Source organism: Nymphaea colorata, chromosome 3, assembly GCF_008831285.2.
Source record: "Nymphaea colorata isolate Beijing-Zhang1983 chromosome 3, ASM883128v2, whole genome shotgun sequence".
NCBI lineage: Eukaryota > Viridiplantae > Streptophyta > Magnoliopsida > Nymphaeales > Nymphaeaceae > Nymphaea > Nymphaea colorata.
Genome location: NC_045140.1, coordinates 16,257,324 through 16,271,961, shown reverse-complemented (window position 1 = coordinate 16,271,961; position 14,638 = coordinate 16,257,324). Strand labels below are relative to the sequence as shown.

General features: G+C 40.3%; 2 protein-coding genes across 3 annotated transcripts; both read left to right on the top strand.

Moving 5' to 3' along the window:
- The first annotated feature begins 205 nt into the window (after window positions 1-205).
- LOC116250760 (protein DETOXIFICATION 27-like) lies at window positions 206-7,316 on the top strand. Its single transcript, XM_031624678.2, has 8 exons — window positions 206-874; window positions 4,028-4,569; window positions 5,624-5,710; window positions 5,827-5,883; window positions 6,050-6,288; window positions 6,385-6,503; window positions 6,609-6,695; window positions 6,826-7,316. Exons 1-8 carry the CDS (start codon window positions 623-625, stop codon window positions 6,961-6,963), a joined length of 1,521 nt encoding a protein of 506 aa, XP_031480538.1. The 5' UTR covers window positions 206-622; the 3' UTR covers window positions 6,964-7,316.
- An 833-nt stretch (window positions 7,317-8,149) lies between these two features.
- LOC116251648 ((DL)-glycerol-3-phosphatase 2) lies at window positions 8,150-13,594 on the top strand. Of its 2 annotated transcripts, XM_031626029.2 has the most exons (7): window positions 8,150-8,280; window positions 8,413-8,557; window positions 9,833-10,057; window positions 11,254-11,314; window positions 11,524-11,671; window positions 11,800-11,885; window positions 12,906-13,594. In XM_031626029.2, the coding sequence occupies exons 2-7, from the start codon at window positions 8,482-8,484 to the stop codon at window positions 13,036-13,038; spliced, it is 729 nt and encodes a 242-aa protein (XP_031481889.1). In that variant the 5' UTR covers window positions 8,150-8,280; window positions 8,413-8,481; the 3' UTR covers window positions 13,039-13,594. The 2 variants fall into 2 exon arrangements, with proteins under 2 accessions (XP_031481889.1, XP_031481890.1); XM_031626030.2 differs by lacking the exon at window positions 8,150-8,280 and having other exon boundaries at window positions 8,287-8,557; window positions 11,806-11,885.
- Window positions 13,595-14,638: the final 1,044 nt, after the last annotated feature.

Genomic DNA, 14,638 nt, shown 5'->3' with positions numbered 1-14,638 from the left:
ATCGAATAGTTCCCATCGTTGGAGGCCGTAGACTTTTCCAAACCAGCAATTACGTAGCACATAATATATGCGGACTTCACCGAGAAAAATGATCGATCCTGATAGGGACTGAGCTTTATCTGAGTTGCCACCGCCTCCGGTACGTGTGTGTCGATTCAGACGCAATAACTAAATCGATAAATGAGAACAGATCGCGGTTGAGTCCTGACCCTACGTAGAACAAAGAGGGTAGACCGCTTTACATCTCTGTCGGTACAGACCGAAATCGGTCGGCGGGCAGTAGGTCGTTCGGGACGCGTCTGAGAGGCCGATGGTTCTTTTTTGGAAAGCAAGGAGCAACGGGCAACGGCTTCACAAAGAATTTGGAAGAAGCCAAGGAGGCCGCCCAGAAAACGAAGGATTGCTCTCAATTATAACAAAGATGAAGACCTTGACTGTGTCGCCCAAGCGCGCTTGAATCATTTGCTGAAGGAACGACCTGTGGTCACGACCCCAAAGCCCTTATCCTCTCGTTTTTATAAGTCAGACTTCCGAGTAGTGAACCAATCATTCCTTTCCTTTCGTATTTTTTATCTCTCTCTCTCTCTCTCTCGCTGTCTCTCTGTTTCTCAGTGAGGGGGAGATGGTGCAGCCAGAACAGGAGGCACCAGCAGGTGGCAACTCGGAGGAGCTGAGAGAACCATCGCTGCTGCAAAGGACACTGATTGAATCGAGAAAGCTATGGCGGATCGCCGGACCTGCCATGTTGACCAGGCTTGCCTTGAACGGGATGAATGTCATCACTCAGGCGTTCGTCGGTCATCTCGGTGACCTCGAACTCGCCTCCGTCGCCATCGCCATAAACGTCATCGTGGGATTCAATTTCGGATTGATGGTAATTTCCATGACGCCCTACCCTTATACCGTCTCCTCTTCTACTCTTTCAGTTCGTATCGTTAGGTCTGACGGTTGTCGAATGCTGGAACTACTCTTGCCTTCAAGTCTTAGCATGACGAAAAACATTTCGTCTATGCTTCAACTACTCGCATATGTGAAGATTGATGAAGCTACTGAACTCAGGCCGTTGTAAAAAGTGCTTATCTTTTCCGTGTTTATGCCTGAGCTACAACTAATTAAGAACGAGTATCATGATAACTCATTTATTTTCAGGATATTTGATGAGAGTAAGGATTTTATTTAATCTAATTTATCTTTTCCTTTTATTTTTTTAAATACCTCAGAGAATGAGTGTGGTAAGTCATAACTCGTTCGGTTTCAGGATATTTGGTGAGAGTCAGATCTTATATATATTAGTTTAATTTGGGATATAAAGATAGTAGCTAGCCGCCATGGCTTTGCATTTTTTTGGGTATCCTTTTCTTACAAGAGACAGTCCCTTGTCTTACTATCTTCCGTCGCTTTTCACTGTTCATACTTCTCTTCTTCAGGATGCAGTGCCATCAACATCAATGTGTTCATTACAGTATTATCTCTCACAAAGAAGTAAATTTATTAATTACTAAATCTGGGTCCTCCGCATGGTTGTGTAGTTCGTTCCCACATGGAACATGGTGTCATAGTCATGTTAATACGCCCTTTCTTCCCACCATGTCGCGGTATACGGTACTTTATCAAGTATCTCACAAAGAAAGCTATATATATATATATATATATATACGTGTGTTTTGTGTTTTCAATATCAGCTACATGTTTCTCTTCTTCTCTCTAAATTTAATAGTGCATACAAATCTCAGTTTATAGAACATATATCCGCATCACAAAATGTGAGCTCTTCCATCGCCCGTTATTTTCCATCCTGTTTGCATCCATTTTGCTATTGCACACCACTTGTTTTTCTTAATTAATTTTCATTTTGGCGGCTTTCCCTCTCTCTCTCTTTCTACGGTTGGTTTGTCTATTTTCGTATGGACAATTGGCTACATCTCCTTTTTTATCGTCGGGAATGAGGTACTTTACGTACCCAAGCGTGCTTCTCAACAAGTTGCAGTACTTAAAGTTTTTCAGAAAGAAACAAAAGGGGATCCTTGTGACGGTGCTCTTAAGATCTAGCCGATTCGATTGAAATGAAACATTTAGAAACGACGGTGTAGCGTCGGATCAGATTACCATTTAAATTGTAGTTATTATTTAATTAAATGACTGTTTTGTTACTCTACATTCAGTAAAATGTTTCTATAACCATTTTTAAATTTTCTTAACTTTTTCCTTATTTATTTCTTCATTCTTCCCAACATGTAGACCTGTAATTGTTTGAATGGAGAAGAAAGAATTGGTTCTGGCCCGCCGGTCGATTCACGATTCTCTCAACCATCATTTGAGGAAAAAATCGACCGGGAAACCGATTTTGGCAACTCCGGTTCCCTGCTTTTCACGTTAGCGGGGGATTTCCGAAAGAAAATGTTCGGAAACTGAGCAAGTTAAGTGGAGAAAAGTCATTTGTAGATAAGAACGAACAAATTCTGGGTGGACCATGTTAAGCCTCTTTCTTGCAACCTACCATTGGATCCACTAAATCGTCGATTGATTGTGATGGAGGCGAGGTGAGATCTATACACACACACACGTATGATCTTAATAATGTTCTTGATGAGAATCGTACACTAACTTTGTCATTTTTTGAGCTCAACATGTTCTTCTAACAATATAAAAAAATAAACGGCTTTTATGACATCAAACTTTTAATGGTAGAAAAACAAGTGTTCTTTTTAAGAAACAAATTCAATCAAGACATGTCTTATGTTAGATTAGTATTGATAATCATAGTAGATTGTTCATATTTTGTTTAAAATAATTTTTCTCAAGAACTCAAGAGCTTTTGGTTGTTGTTTATCACCAAAGTGGTCTTGTTTAAAATAACTTTTGTCGAGAACTCAAGAGCTTTTCGTTGTTGTTTCTGACCAAAGTGGTCTAAGAAATACCAATTTTCCTATATATATATATATATATATATATCTGATTTGAAGCAGTTTGATATATAGATTCATTTGCACCGTGAGCTAAGTAGCGATCATCCCAATCATGGTGAAACAATTAAACAGTTCCAACATCCCACGTGAGCAGCTTTGAGGCTCATTCTGGGTAGGACAAACCAGCGGGGCCCACAATTAGATCTCCTCTGTCTTCTTTGACCAAGCTTCAGCTTACAGAATTCCATCGTGATCATGAGAAGATCATATCTACTATCTAGTCCTGCCCTTGGCCGGCGTTCGTTCTCGGGTCGAAAAAATATTTCTGGATCATTAATCCTGAGGAGTAAATTAAACTCGCACGTCATAGCTCTAAAAGTTACAGTATTTAATGAGACCAAGTAGTTCGTGGACGCACTTGTTTTTTATGTTTAAGGTGATAAAAGTAATTTCAATTCCATGCGCATCTCTCGAGAAGAGTATGTAAAACTGAAAATTCATAGAAAAAAAAAAGGAGAGGACAACTGAATAAGATTTTGCTCGTGACATGACACTACGCAAAAGCGAAAGAAGCTTTCGAGTTCTTTGTATAAGCAGTAGTCGCAAAGGAAAACAAGCTATGTGAGTTCTTTGTTCAATCGCTCCCAAAGCTCACATGCTTTGTGAGGGCTTTTTGTACAAAACATTCACTTTTAAGTGCTCACGATGTTGTTGGTGAACTGACTTGTCTAATCTGATCCTTCGTACTTGGAGTCAAAACTCTGGAATGGGCTAAAAGCCATGTCTTATTTGGAGGAAAGCAAAGCAAGGGAATTCGATCTGCGATCCTTTTAAGGTAGATAGGAACCGACGAAAAAAGTCTTCCGCATGAGATAACTTCTACAGGGAAAAATCCATTTTATATGAGAAAGGTGGTGTGACAGAACTGAAGGAAAGTCGTCTAAGGTGGGCGCCAAAACCTGCCTCATCTGGAATCTAAGGCCAAGGCTGTGTGGTTCGATGACTTTTCTTTTTAACTACATGCAATCTAATTCACTGCACTCTTTTTTTTTTTTTTTTTTTCTTACTTCTTCCTTTTCCGCTTTCTAAACATTCATGAGAATCGGCTTCTGTGCTGCCAGTTGGGTATGGCGAGTGCGTTGGAGACACTGTGTGGGCAGGCGTTCGGTGCGCGGAAGCACTATATGCTGGGGGTCTATTTGCAGCGTTCCTTCATCGTCATGTTCATCTTTGCCCTCCTCCTCCTGCCTCTTTACATCTTCGCGACTCCCATTCTGAGGCTGGTGGGCCAAGAGGAGGAGATCGCGCGGATGGCGGGCTCCCTCTCCATCTGGTTCATCCCTCAGCACTTCGCCTTCGTCTTCTTGTTCACGCTGCAGCGCTTCCTGCAGTGCCAGATGAAGAACATGGTCATCCCTTGGGTCACCGCCGTTGCTTTCGCCGCCCACTGCTTCCTCAGCTGGCTCTTGATTATCCACCTCAAATTCGGCCTCGTTGGGGCCGCCGTCGCCCTCAACGTGGCCTGGTGGATACCTGTCGTCGGCCTCTTTCTCTACACCGTCTGCGGTGGTTGCCCTCTCACATGGACCGGCTTCTCTGTCGGAGCATTTGCTGGCCTTTGGGAGTTCCTCAAGTTGTCGACTGCCTCCGGCGTCATGCTATGGTCTCTCAATCTTGCCTCTCTTTCCACATATATAATAATAATAATAATAATAATAATAAAGAAAGAAAACATAGTCAATCATGCATGTAAATAAATTTTGAAGATTGCGTGTGTGAACCCAATCTTATAAGGTTTTGAAATCAAAAGGTTTTGTGGCGAAGTGTACTCCAAAACGTTTTTGTGCGTGATTTTGAGGTCAACAATGACGAATAACAAACAATCGATGTGGACTTTATATAGAGTGAAAACTTTTCTCCTCTAGTGGTTCAACCTTTTTAACCTGATTTTCAAGTTAAACATAAGTAGAAATGGAAAGAGGGGTAAAATTTTCTCTTCCAGCTGAAAAGTAATTTTCTCCTCTCAAGTTGTACTTTATGAGAAAATTTTTCCCCCCGTTTTTCAACCCCTGTCCAAACATCTTTTAAGTTTCTCCGCTTATAAATTCGATTTAGCATATTTATGTGTCCATACTTTTGTATGATTATTCTTCGAAAAAAAAACGTTAAAGCAGTGGTAGACACAAATATGTAGATGTCTGTGTGTATGGAGATGAAATTCGGCCCCACGTACATGCAGCCCAATGTAAAGCATCGGATGCTCAGTGTAATGCATTGGATTGCATGCTTTGGAGGGCCCTGTATAAGGAAATATAATTTATCCAGGTCAAATTAAAGAAAAACGAAAGAACATACAATTTACAGTTTGCAACTTTGCATATGCCCATTTGAATGGTAATTATTTTTGGTTAACGACTTTCTTTAAATTGCAGCTTTTATGCGAGTGTAATATGATCCGTGAATCAATTCAGTACACCACTAGTGCACATATTCTATCATACTATGAATATGACAATAAACTCTAATGTAGAGCTAAGTTTATTAAATAGGCTTTCCCCTCCAAACAGAAACGTGGGGCAAAATCTTATTGGACACAAGAAAGAAAAGCAAAGATCTCTTCTACATATATATATATATATACATCATGTAGGATATCCCCAGACAGAAATATTAACTGCAATTTCGTTTGCTACATGACATTGGTGTATGTTTTGCAGTTTGGAGAACTGGTACTATAAAATTTTGATCTTGCTGGCTGGGAATGTGGAGAATGCAAAAGTTGCAGTAGATGCCCTTTCCATATGGTTAGAGAATTATTTTTCTTCAAATTTGTTTCATGTTTACAAATTCTAACTATTTTGCACCATTTTTTAGTGTCTCTGCCACGTTCTCACTTTTGTCTCCTTTTCTTGCTGATCAGTATGAGCATCAACGGCTGGGAAATGATGATCCCCATAGCCTTCTTAGCTGCTACTGGGTAAGTTAATGTACACTTTGAAGCAAATAATCATATATATGAAACCACATGTCCATTGATAATTGACAATGGAAGATTATATAGGATGATGCATCTTTTGCGACGCCCCATGTAGAAAACTTTCTGATCCAAAAAAATGTATGAATCATGTCGATTACTCATGCAGAGTTAGAGTGAGCAACGAGCTTGGAGCCGGCAATCCAAGAGGAGCGAAGTTCGCTACCATTGTATCCGCAGCGACTTCGGCAGCCATTGGGCTCTTCTTCTGGCTTCTCATATTACTCCTGCACAACAAAATCGCTCTTGCCTTCACCTCAAGCGCCATTGTGCTCCATGCAGTATCAAAGCTGGCTTTGTTGCTAGCTTTCACAATTCTTCTCAATAGCATCCAGCCAATTCTTTCCGGTCAGTCATTTTGACCAAAATGGCAGACTCAAATTCAGCTAGCCAACTTTATGCTGACTTGGGTAAATGTATATCTTCTTCTTCTTCTTCTTGCAGGTGTGGCAGTGGGTTCTGGATGGCAAGCCTTTGTAGCCTATATCAATGTCGGCTGCTACTACTTTATTGGAGTTCCATTTGGTGCCCTACTTTCTTGGGCTTTTAAACTTGGTGTTCTTGTATGCATCTTCTCATAACCAATCAGCCCTTTATCTTTAAGTTCTTCTCCATTGCACTGATCAAACAAGTTCCAAGTATTTGTGATTAACTTTGCACAATCTCAGGGACTGTGGAGCGGAATGATCGGAGGAACTGCTGTTCAGACACTAATTTTGGGAATTATTGTAATCCGTTGTGATTGGGAAAAGGAGGTACGTTTTCCAGTCCAGAAATCCTCTGGTTTCTAATCTTGGCTGATTCCCTGCTTCATTATGACATGAGAAAGTGACATTAGCTACGAAAGTACATTCACAGACTATTCTGAAATGGATCTAATTTCAGGCTCAAAAAGCAAGAACTCGAGTTAGGAAATGGAGCGTTCCAAAACCAGGAGCAACTGAAGCGACAGAAGCTGAGCCCGCCGAGGCCGAGCCTCAAACAGGCCAAACTCAAAACGAGCACAGCACAGCCAAAGCATGACCAGGCTTCCCAATTTGACCTAGCTAATATGGTGCTTCAAATTGTTTCTGTTCCATGCACAACCAGCCCCCTACGATGAAAACAAAAGATTAGATTAGCCATCTTCTTGTCAATGACTTACCATGATTCGTGTGGAGTATGTACAAATGGAAAGGGGTCCAGTGGTGGTGGTGACGGTTGCACTAGAATAGAGCATGGTTCCTCTGGAGTAACTAAGCATCTTCTCATAAAGATGGGTTTGCTCAATGTTCATCAATTACGTGTGAGATGAATCCAAAATCATATCATCGTGTCTACTTTCTGTGACAGATTTTCAATCGTTTTAATGCAAATGCATACTAAACATTGAGATACCTGAATACCATCCTCGATGTTCATCAACTACGTGCGAGATGAATCCAAAATCATATCATCGTGTCTACTTTCTATGACAGATTTTCAAGTCGTTTTAATGCAAATGCATACTGAACAGTGAGATACCATCCTCGATGTTCATCAACTACGTGTGAGATGAATCGAAAATCATATCGTCGTGTCTACTTTCTATGACAGATTTTCAAGTCGTTTTAATGCAAATGCATACTAAACATTGAGATACCTGAATTCCATCCTCGATCTTGCTCTGTTTTGTAAACCCTAACTAGTAACTAGTGAACACTGATGCTCGATCTTTGGAGTGAATTCTTAAACTGCTTCCATTGCCGAACGATTCCTAAGTTAGGACATCCAAACATATAAAATCCATTTATCTACAACGAGAAAAAGACTGTCGTTCCGTCCTCTTGGTGCTGAAAGCCTTGGCAGGCATGTTGAGGCCTTGTTGCCCAAAGAATTCGAACCCGTGACTGTCCGTCCAACGGTCCAGTGGGCAAAGCCAGCTTTCTAATTGCAAACTTTCACCGTACCCATTGTAGGTCTGAACTCTGATCTCTTCGTTACGTTACGGTTGTCGAGCAAAAGGACGCTTTTAAATAACTTCAAAAAATATCAACCGCTCTTTCTTAAAAATCCATAATTAACACCATAATCAGCTTTATTGGCCTATTCGAAACGAATGCGCGTCATTTTTTTATTTATTTTTATACTTTTTTTTATTCTTTTATAAGTTTCTTTTTTCGAAAAAGAATAATTATTTTTCTGAATCACGGTCGATTTAACTAAATCGGGAACTTGTCAGGTCTTCGTTTGGAATTAAAACTAAAAATTAGATCTGATTAAACATTCTGGTGAACAATTAATTCATTCTCGGACCCTGGACTCGAACTTATTCCGCGTTCTTCGTCGAGCACATATTCGCTCCTTCGATCTGCTTCTCTTGTAAGTCGATTCTCCGTCAACGACTTTTTTGGCGGGAATTATTATTGTGGAGATCTTTCTGTGGGATATGCTCTGATTTTTTTGGTGGCCGGTTTTTTTTCTTTTCTTTAATCCCTGGCTGTGCTTTCAAAGAGAAATAGGCGCTCCCAGGTTTCATCGGAGAAATTTCGCACGGCGTTGCACAACCGTTCAGGAGCCGAAATGGGTGATCTTTTGGACAAAAGAACAAAACGAGCAATCACACACGTGATCTTCGACATGGACGGTCTTCTGCTTGGTATTTCTCTGTCTTTGTCTTTCGATTTCCTTCATCCTCTTTTATCGTTTGAATTGCTTTGTTCGTGAATGGTATCCCGGTGCTTTATATTTGTTAATTGATTTACATGTGGAGGATGAGTTCTTAAAATTCGGTCGAGGGAGTGATGATTAGTTGGATTTTATCTTAGAAATGAAGCTATGGGTAGAAGGGATTCGCCATATTGCTTGTTGGGTTCTTACTCCTCAATTCTTTTGGGTCATCGCTCGACCAATTCGCACGTTTTAACAATTTTTTGGAACACCACTTGATGGATTTCTGTGGTTGAGTGGAACACGAGTGTGAGGACTGCATCGGTTTGATCAGCTTCGTCTCCCCACGTTCATTACTTGGAGCTCCTTCCCATTGTTTGAATGTTTGTTGTCTTCTGAACTATAACGACTAGGAAGAAGAGGACAAGCATACGATCGACTGTGGGATTTCCCCGTCTGTGGTGCAGTCGGGGACTGAGTTGCAGTTCCCGTATGTTATAGACGTGAAATGGGACCCTGAAGTCCGGGCTCTGTAATTTGCGATAGCTACATTCCTGACCAGTCAAGGGTAATGTAAACAAATTTTCCCTATTCAACTCTCCTCTTCCCCAGCCGAATGGCAACAAAGGCAAATCTGGGGAAGTGGTAGATAATCTGCTAATAAGCCCTATTGGAGGCAAAGTATGTAGAATTGGAGAAAGTCCAAGCATTTTCAAATGCCCTTCAAATTTTTCGTGTTTCAAAAGTCCAAGCATTTTCAAATGCTTTTCAAATTTTTTGTGTTTCTTCTCCGTAGTCGCTTTGCTAAACCCTGATATAACATAAGGTCTCAAAAAGTCAGTATCTGTCATTTCCTTGGGGTCCGTTAGTAGAAAATTGTCTCAAAAGAAAGTAAATGAAAAATCTTGTGATCACAGATGAACTGATTTGGATCAAATTCACATAAAAATCTAGGAAATTACCTTTGTGCAGGTCATCGCTTAGGCCCTTAACAACAAGAAGGGTAAACGTGAGGGCAACTTTTTAATTTCGCCATAGAATTGTTACTATTCAATGCTTGATTTTGGGTTTTATTAGTCAACAGAAAGTTGACTACTGCCAACCCCATTTTCCAGTTTCTGCTCAACATATTTGATAATCATTGAAGGTGCTTCTCAACCTCCTGTTTCTTGTTTAAAGCTTGTTTATTGTTGGAGAATTTTTTTTTTTTTTACCTAATATCCTTTTGGGCTGAAATTCAAGCATTTAATTTCTTGTTCCGCAGATACTGAAAAGTTCTATACCATCGTCCAAGAGAAGATCTTATCTAAGTATGGCAAAAGTTTTGACTGGTCAGTGAAAGCTAAGATGATGGGAAAGAAAGCCTTAGATGCTGCCATGGTGCTTATTCATGAGTATAGCCTTGAAGGCGTTCTTTCACCTGAAAATTTTATCAAGGAAAGAGAAGAAATGTTGCTTACCCTGTTTCCAGATTGTGAGTTCCTACCAGGTACTAAAACCACACCAACAAAGGAAAATCAAATTTAAATCACATGTTCCTGGAGTTTGGCTGTGTTTCATTTCATGCTTTCTGAAAAGGAAAAATATATGGTAACCAGTCAATGCGTGCTTTACATTTGATAAATGTTGATATGGTAATCTTTTTCCTTTTTTCTTCTGTGTTGTCCACAAAGCATCTATAATAAATTATATTGCATAATCTAAGCTTATTTGAGTCCGAGATGCTGCATTCCATTGTTCATGGCCAGCGGCCATGTTTCATCTTCCATTAGCACATATTTGTCTATGTGTGGGGTCCTCAGAAGTGAACTCCACAAACACTTGATAGTTGGCAAATAATTCTCGATATTCACCCAGCAACCTAGTAGATGTTGTGACCTCCTTCGTCCTGCAGATGATTTTCTAATGTTATTCAAGTGCTGGAACTTTCTGGTTGAACACATTTTGCATTGCCGATTCGTTTGGCATTACTTTGTTATTGCTAAAAGGATCCAGATGAGGCATTGTTTTGTAGTGAAGGGTAATTAGATGTAGGTGCCAGTTTACTACGAAACTATGTTTAGCCAACTCGTTTTTTCTGAAGTATTGAGGATAAAAAATTTATTTTCTGTGAAATTTCTTGGTTTATGGCTTGTGCTTTTCTTTGACCATGGGCATGGCTCCTGAGAAGTAAACCATGGGTCAGCCCCCACTGCCAAGACCTACGAGGACAAGATTATGGGAAAGCTCAAGGCACAGAGTGCAGGGTGGGACTTGACTCAAGTTTCCATGTATCCGCAAAACACCACCCATGCGCGCACTCCCCCACTACCCCACCCTTCCAAAACCCAACCCAACACCCCCTACGACCTGTTTTCCACCTGTGGTGGATGGCCTTTCCTGCTACTTGACCATTCAAGATCGCATAGTTACACTTACTAGAAAGGTTACAAAAGTGGCATTGCGAAAAGAAGGATCAGACAACAACGTGCCATCTTATTTCCCATTTGATACAGCATCGAGGCCCTTTGACTTGTGTTTATGTGTATCAGAATTGTGATCTCCTAATCCACTTATAATCTGGCAGATTCTGCAAGTATTGTTCTTCGTAAAATTTTGTAAGTTCTTGTATCTGTAAAACAGAATTCACCACAATCAACATTCAGTGACCATGTATCCTGAATCAAAGTATTATTTGTTTTTTAGGAGCTAAGCATTTGATCAATCATCTTCATGCCAATGGTATACCCATGTGCGTAGCGACAAGGTATAGAATTCTCCTTTTCTTCTGTTTTCAGTGGGAGAGCTCATATGTGGAAACTATATATTCATGCTTTTGTAGGGATAGTAAATAAATGATCACTATGTCCATGATTACAATCAATTTCTTTACTTTAATTGCTTCTTCATGTATCTTCTTGTTTCCTTCATCTGAAATATTTCAGTGTGTTTAAACTCTCAACCGTCACTTGGCAGTTCACACAGGCGACACTTCAACCTGAAGACAACCAATCATGGTGAAATTTTTGCAATGATGCATCATATAGTTGTTGGGGATGACCCCGAAATTACGCATGGAAAACCATCTCCAGATATATTTCTTGTGGCTGCTAAAAGGTTTCAGGTATCATACCTTTCATTAAAATTATTATATGGGAAACCTAGGAATTTCTTGTAGTTGATGTTCTGTATTTCTTTTTGAAATTGACGTGAATAACTAATTTGATTTTTGGTTGGTTGAAACAAATCAAGGATCAGGATGACCCTCCAGTTCCAGAGACTGTACTAGTGTTTGAAGATGCACCAGTAGGAGTCACTGCTGCTAAGAGTGCTGGAATGTATGTTCTTTTGTATTTGGTTTATTCTTACAGGCATACATTCTGCACATTCTGCTAAATTTTATGCAGTTATTATTCCTTTTGTCTATCTTTCATTGCGAAACCAGTCAGGTAGGTAAACTTTCCCCAAAAGCATTGGGGAAACAGTTGATTGACAAGCCAAAAGGTCAAGAAGAAAAAATGTGATGTTGAATTGCAGATTGCAATACCATGGTTGTTTCTTCTGACCTCTGTTCTATTGGCTTCTTGCCTGTGAAGATGCACTGGGAAAGCTTTAGCCAAGGCATTTGATTGGACACTTTGCAAGCTCAGGAGTTCTAGCTACAATGTTCTGTTTGCTCAGAAGTGTTTTTGCCTTAATGGAATAAGTGGAAAACTTTGTGCCTCAAGGGGCATAGCACAACCGGACAGTACTGCAGTTCGCATTCAAGGGGTTCGAGGTTCAAAACCCATGGCTGCTGTCATGTTATGAGTAAAAAATTGAAGTGGAAAACTTTGTTAATCTAATATGCAATCAAAGCTATTAGCTGTATAAGACTATGAAAATGATCTCACCCAATCTTTTCAGATCTGTGTGTAAGCTGGCCCTGTATGAACCAGCTAAATACATAGACGAGATTAAATTAGATTAAGTCAAGAAAGCAAATTCCAAGTCCATTTGCAACCCCAATCTACACTCTTAATCTGTATGGTCAGGTAAAGTCTCAGCCTCAGGCTGGTTGATCTAGCCTGTGGAGAGACTGAAGCGAATATCAAAATGAGGTGAGATTCTGAAGACCTTTAACAGGTGTTACTTGGACATTCATTGTCTTGCTTCCTTTCACAGTGTACTGCTGAATTTTGCTGACTATGCAACCATGTTAATAAATGCATAAGCTGCTCATCATTTTAGAGACTTGAGAAGCATCGCAAGTGATGGGTGTCGATCATTTTGTTCCTTTTACAGCATAAGGTTGTAGCCTCTTACCCAATGTTGTCCCTCATTGATCTGGAATTTCTGTCAACATTTTCTTTTTGCAGGTCAGTGGTTATGGTTCCAGATCCTGCTTTAGACATCGGACTTCAGAATGAAGCCGACCAAGTACTGACCAGTCTGCTGGATTTTCAGCCAAGCGATTGGGGCCTACCCCCATTTCCAGATGGTCAAGAATAACAACGACAAGATCTTATGCACGTTAAACAGAGTGGGTACTGACCGCTTCCATTTCTGTGGAACAAGAAAACTTGGCCCTCCTTCTGAAGTTTTGGAATTTTCTTGTTAAGTAGATACTTTCTCCTTTTACCAGTTGACAAATGAGTCAATCTTGTTGTCGAACACTGCAGCATGCCTGTGTCAATTTGACTGATGCGAATTGTTGAAAGGCTTGGACCTTTTCTTCCTCTTGGATTTAACAAGAGGAATCGAGGTGCTGCCTGCGGGGGTGCAGAAGGCGCTTATGAAAAGCTCAGGCCTGCGTTGAATGTTTGCTCGCAATCACTTCTCGTCTATATGACCCTGTGGCTCATGGCTGAGATTGAGCAATTATAGGCTTGTTTTGTGAGGAAGCGGAGTCTAAAGCTGTTAACATTAATGAAGTATGCGGCATCATGGATCATCTTTATTGCTTTCACGAGGTTACCCTTTCTGTCTCAGAGACATGAATTACTAGTGTGTCAATTTAAAGAAAATAAATATCAGAGGGATCTTAGATGAAAGACCCTTTGACCAAGATGTGCCATGAACCAGAGGCTCTCTGGGCTCTGGGCTATCTCGTTATAAATGCAGCTGTTCAACTTATCTCTATGGGGAACAGTAACCATGAACCTCCGTGATTCCTTCTTCCATTTGAAGCAAATCCGAGACTAACTAAATTTCGCTATTTACAAACATGGACTGTGATCCGTTGTATAACACTCCATAGCATTTGAACTTTTCAATTTGTTCGGGACGTAAAACTATACAATCAAATGGAGTTTGTCGAAAAGTATTTATATACTAAATACATTCTAACGCGTTATGTATTCCCTCGAGATTAGTCAGATGTGATTGGGATTTTGTTGGAGTCTTTCAAATTTTCGCTGGCGACCTGGAGCCGAACTTATTTTGTTGGTCGAGATACAAATTCGTTCCTTTCTCCTGCTTTCCTTCTTCCGGGAAAATTTATTTTTTCCAAAATGTACTTGAATTTTCTTCATTCCCTTTGATAGAAATCCATGGTTCTCATCTGAGAGGAAAATGGACGCTTCATTTGACGAAGATTTTTTAAAGGATTTCCCAGTGAAACCTTTGACGGCTATGCAACATCGTTCAGGAGCTAGGACGGATGATCCGTCGGAGACAGAACTAAGCGAGAAATCGCACACGTGATCTTCGATAGGGCTGCTGGGCATTTCTTTATCCTTCGCGGTTTTCGCTTCCCTTCGTTGCTCTTACATTGGCGTTGCATGAAATTACTTTGTTTGTAAATTATGTCTGGGTGCTTTACGTTTGTCAATCCAGTTCTAATTTGCGTGTATAAGGTCTTAAATTTTCGAAGCCATTTGCCCTGTTGCTTGTGAGTAATTATGTTTCAATCAGTTTTGGCCGTAGTATGATCAATGTAACCATTTATAACTTTTTTTTGGAACATTGACTTGATGAGCTTCCACGGCTGAGTTGCAGAGATGTGGGAGCTCTTTATGTCTTTGATCAGACTCTGCTTCCCGCATTCATTATCTCGTGCTCTTTCCCAACGTTTGAATCGTTGTTTCTTTCTAATGAGTAGCGAGAAGAA

Coding starts and splice junctions, on each gene's coding strand:
- LOC116250760 (XM_031624678.2), top strand. CDS start 623: ATGGTGCAGCCAGAACAGGAGGCACCAGCAGGTGGCAACTCGGAGGAG. Junction 4,570..5,623: donor GCCTCCGGCGTCATGCTATG/GTCTCTCAATCT, acceptor TATGTTTTGCAG/TTTGGAGAACTGGTACTATA. Junction 6,504..6,608: donor CTTTTAAACTTGGTGTTCTT/GTATGCATCTTC, acceptor GCACAATCTCAG/GGACTGTGGAGCGGAATGAT.
- LOC116251648 (XM_031626029.2), top strand. CDS start 8,482: ATGGGTGATCTTTTGGACAAAAGAACAAAACGAGCAATCACACACGTG. Junction 8,558..9,832: donor CATGGACGGTCTTCTGCTTG/GTATTTCTCTGT, acceptor CTTGTTCCGCAG/ATACTGAAAAGTTCTATACC. Junction 11,886..12,905: donor GCTGCTAAGAGTGCTGGAAT/GTATGTTCTTTT, acceptor TTCTTTTTGCAG/GTCAGTGGTTATGGTTCCAG.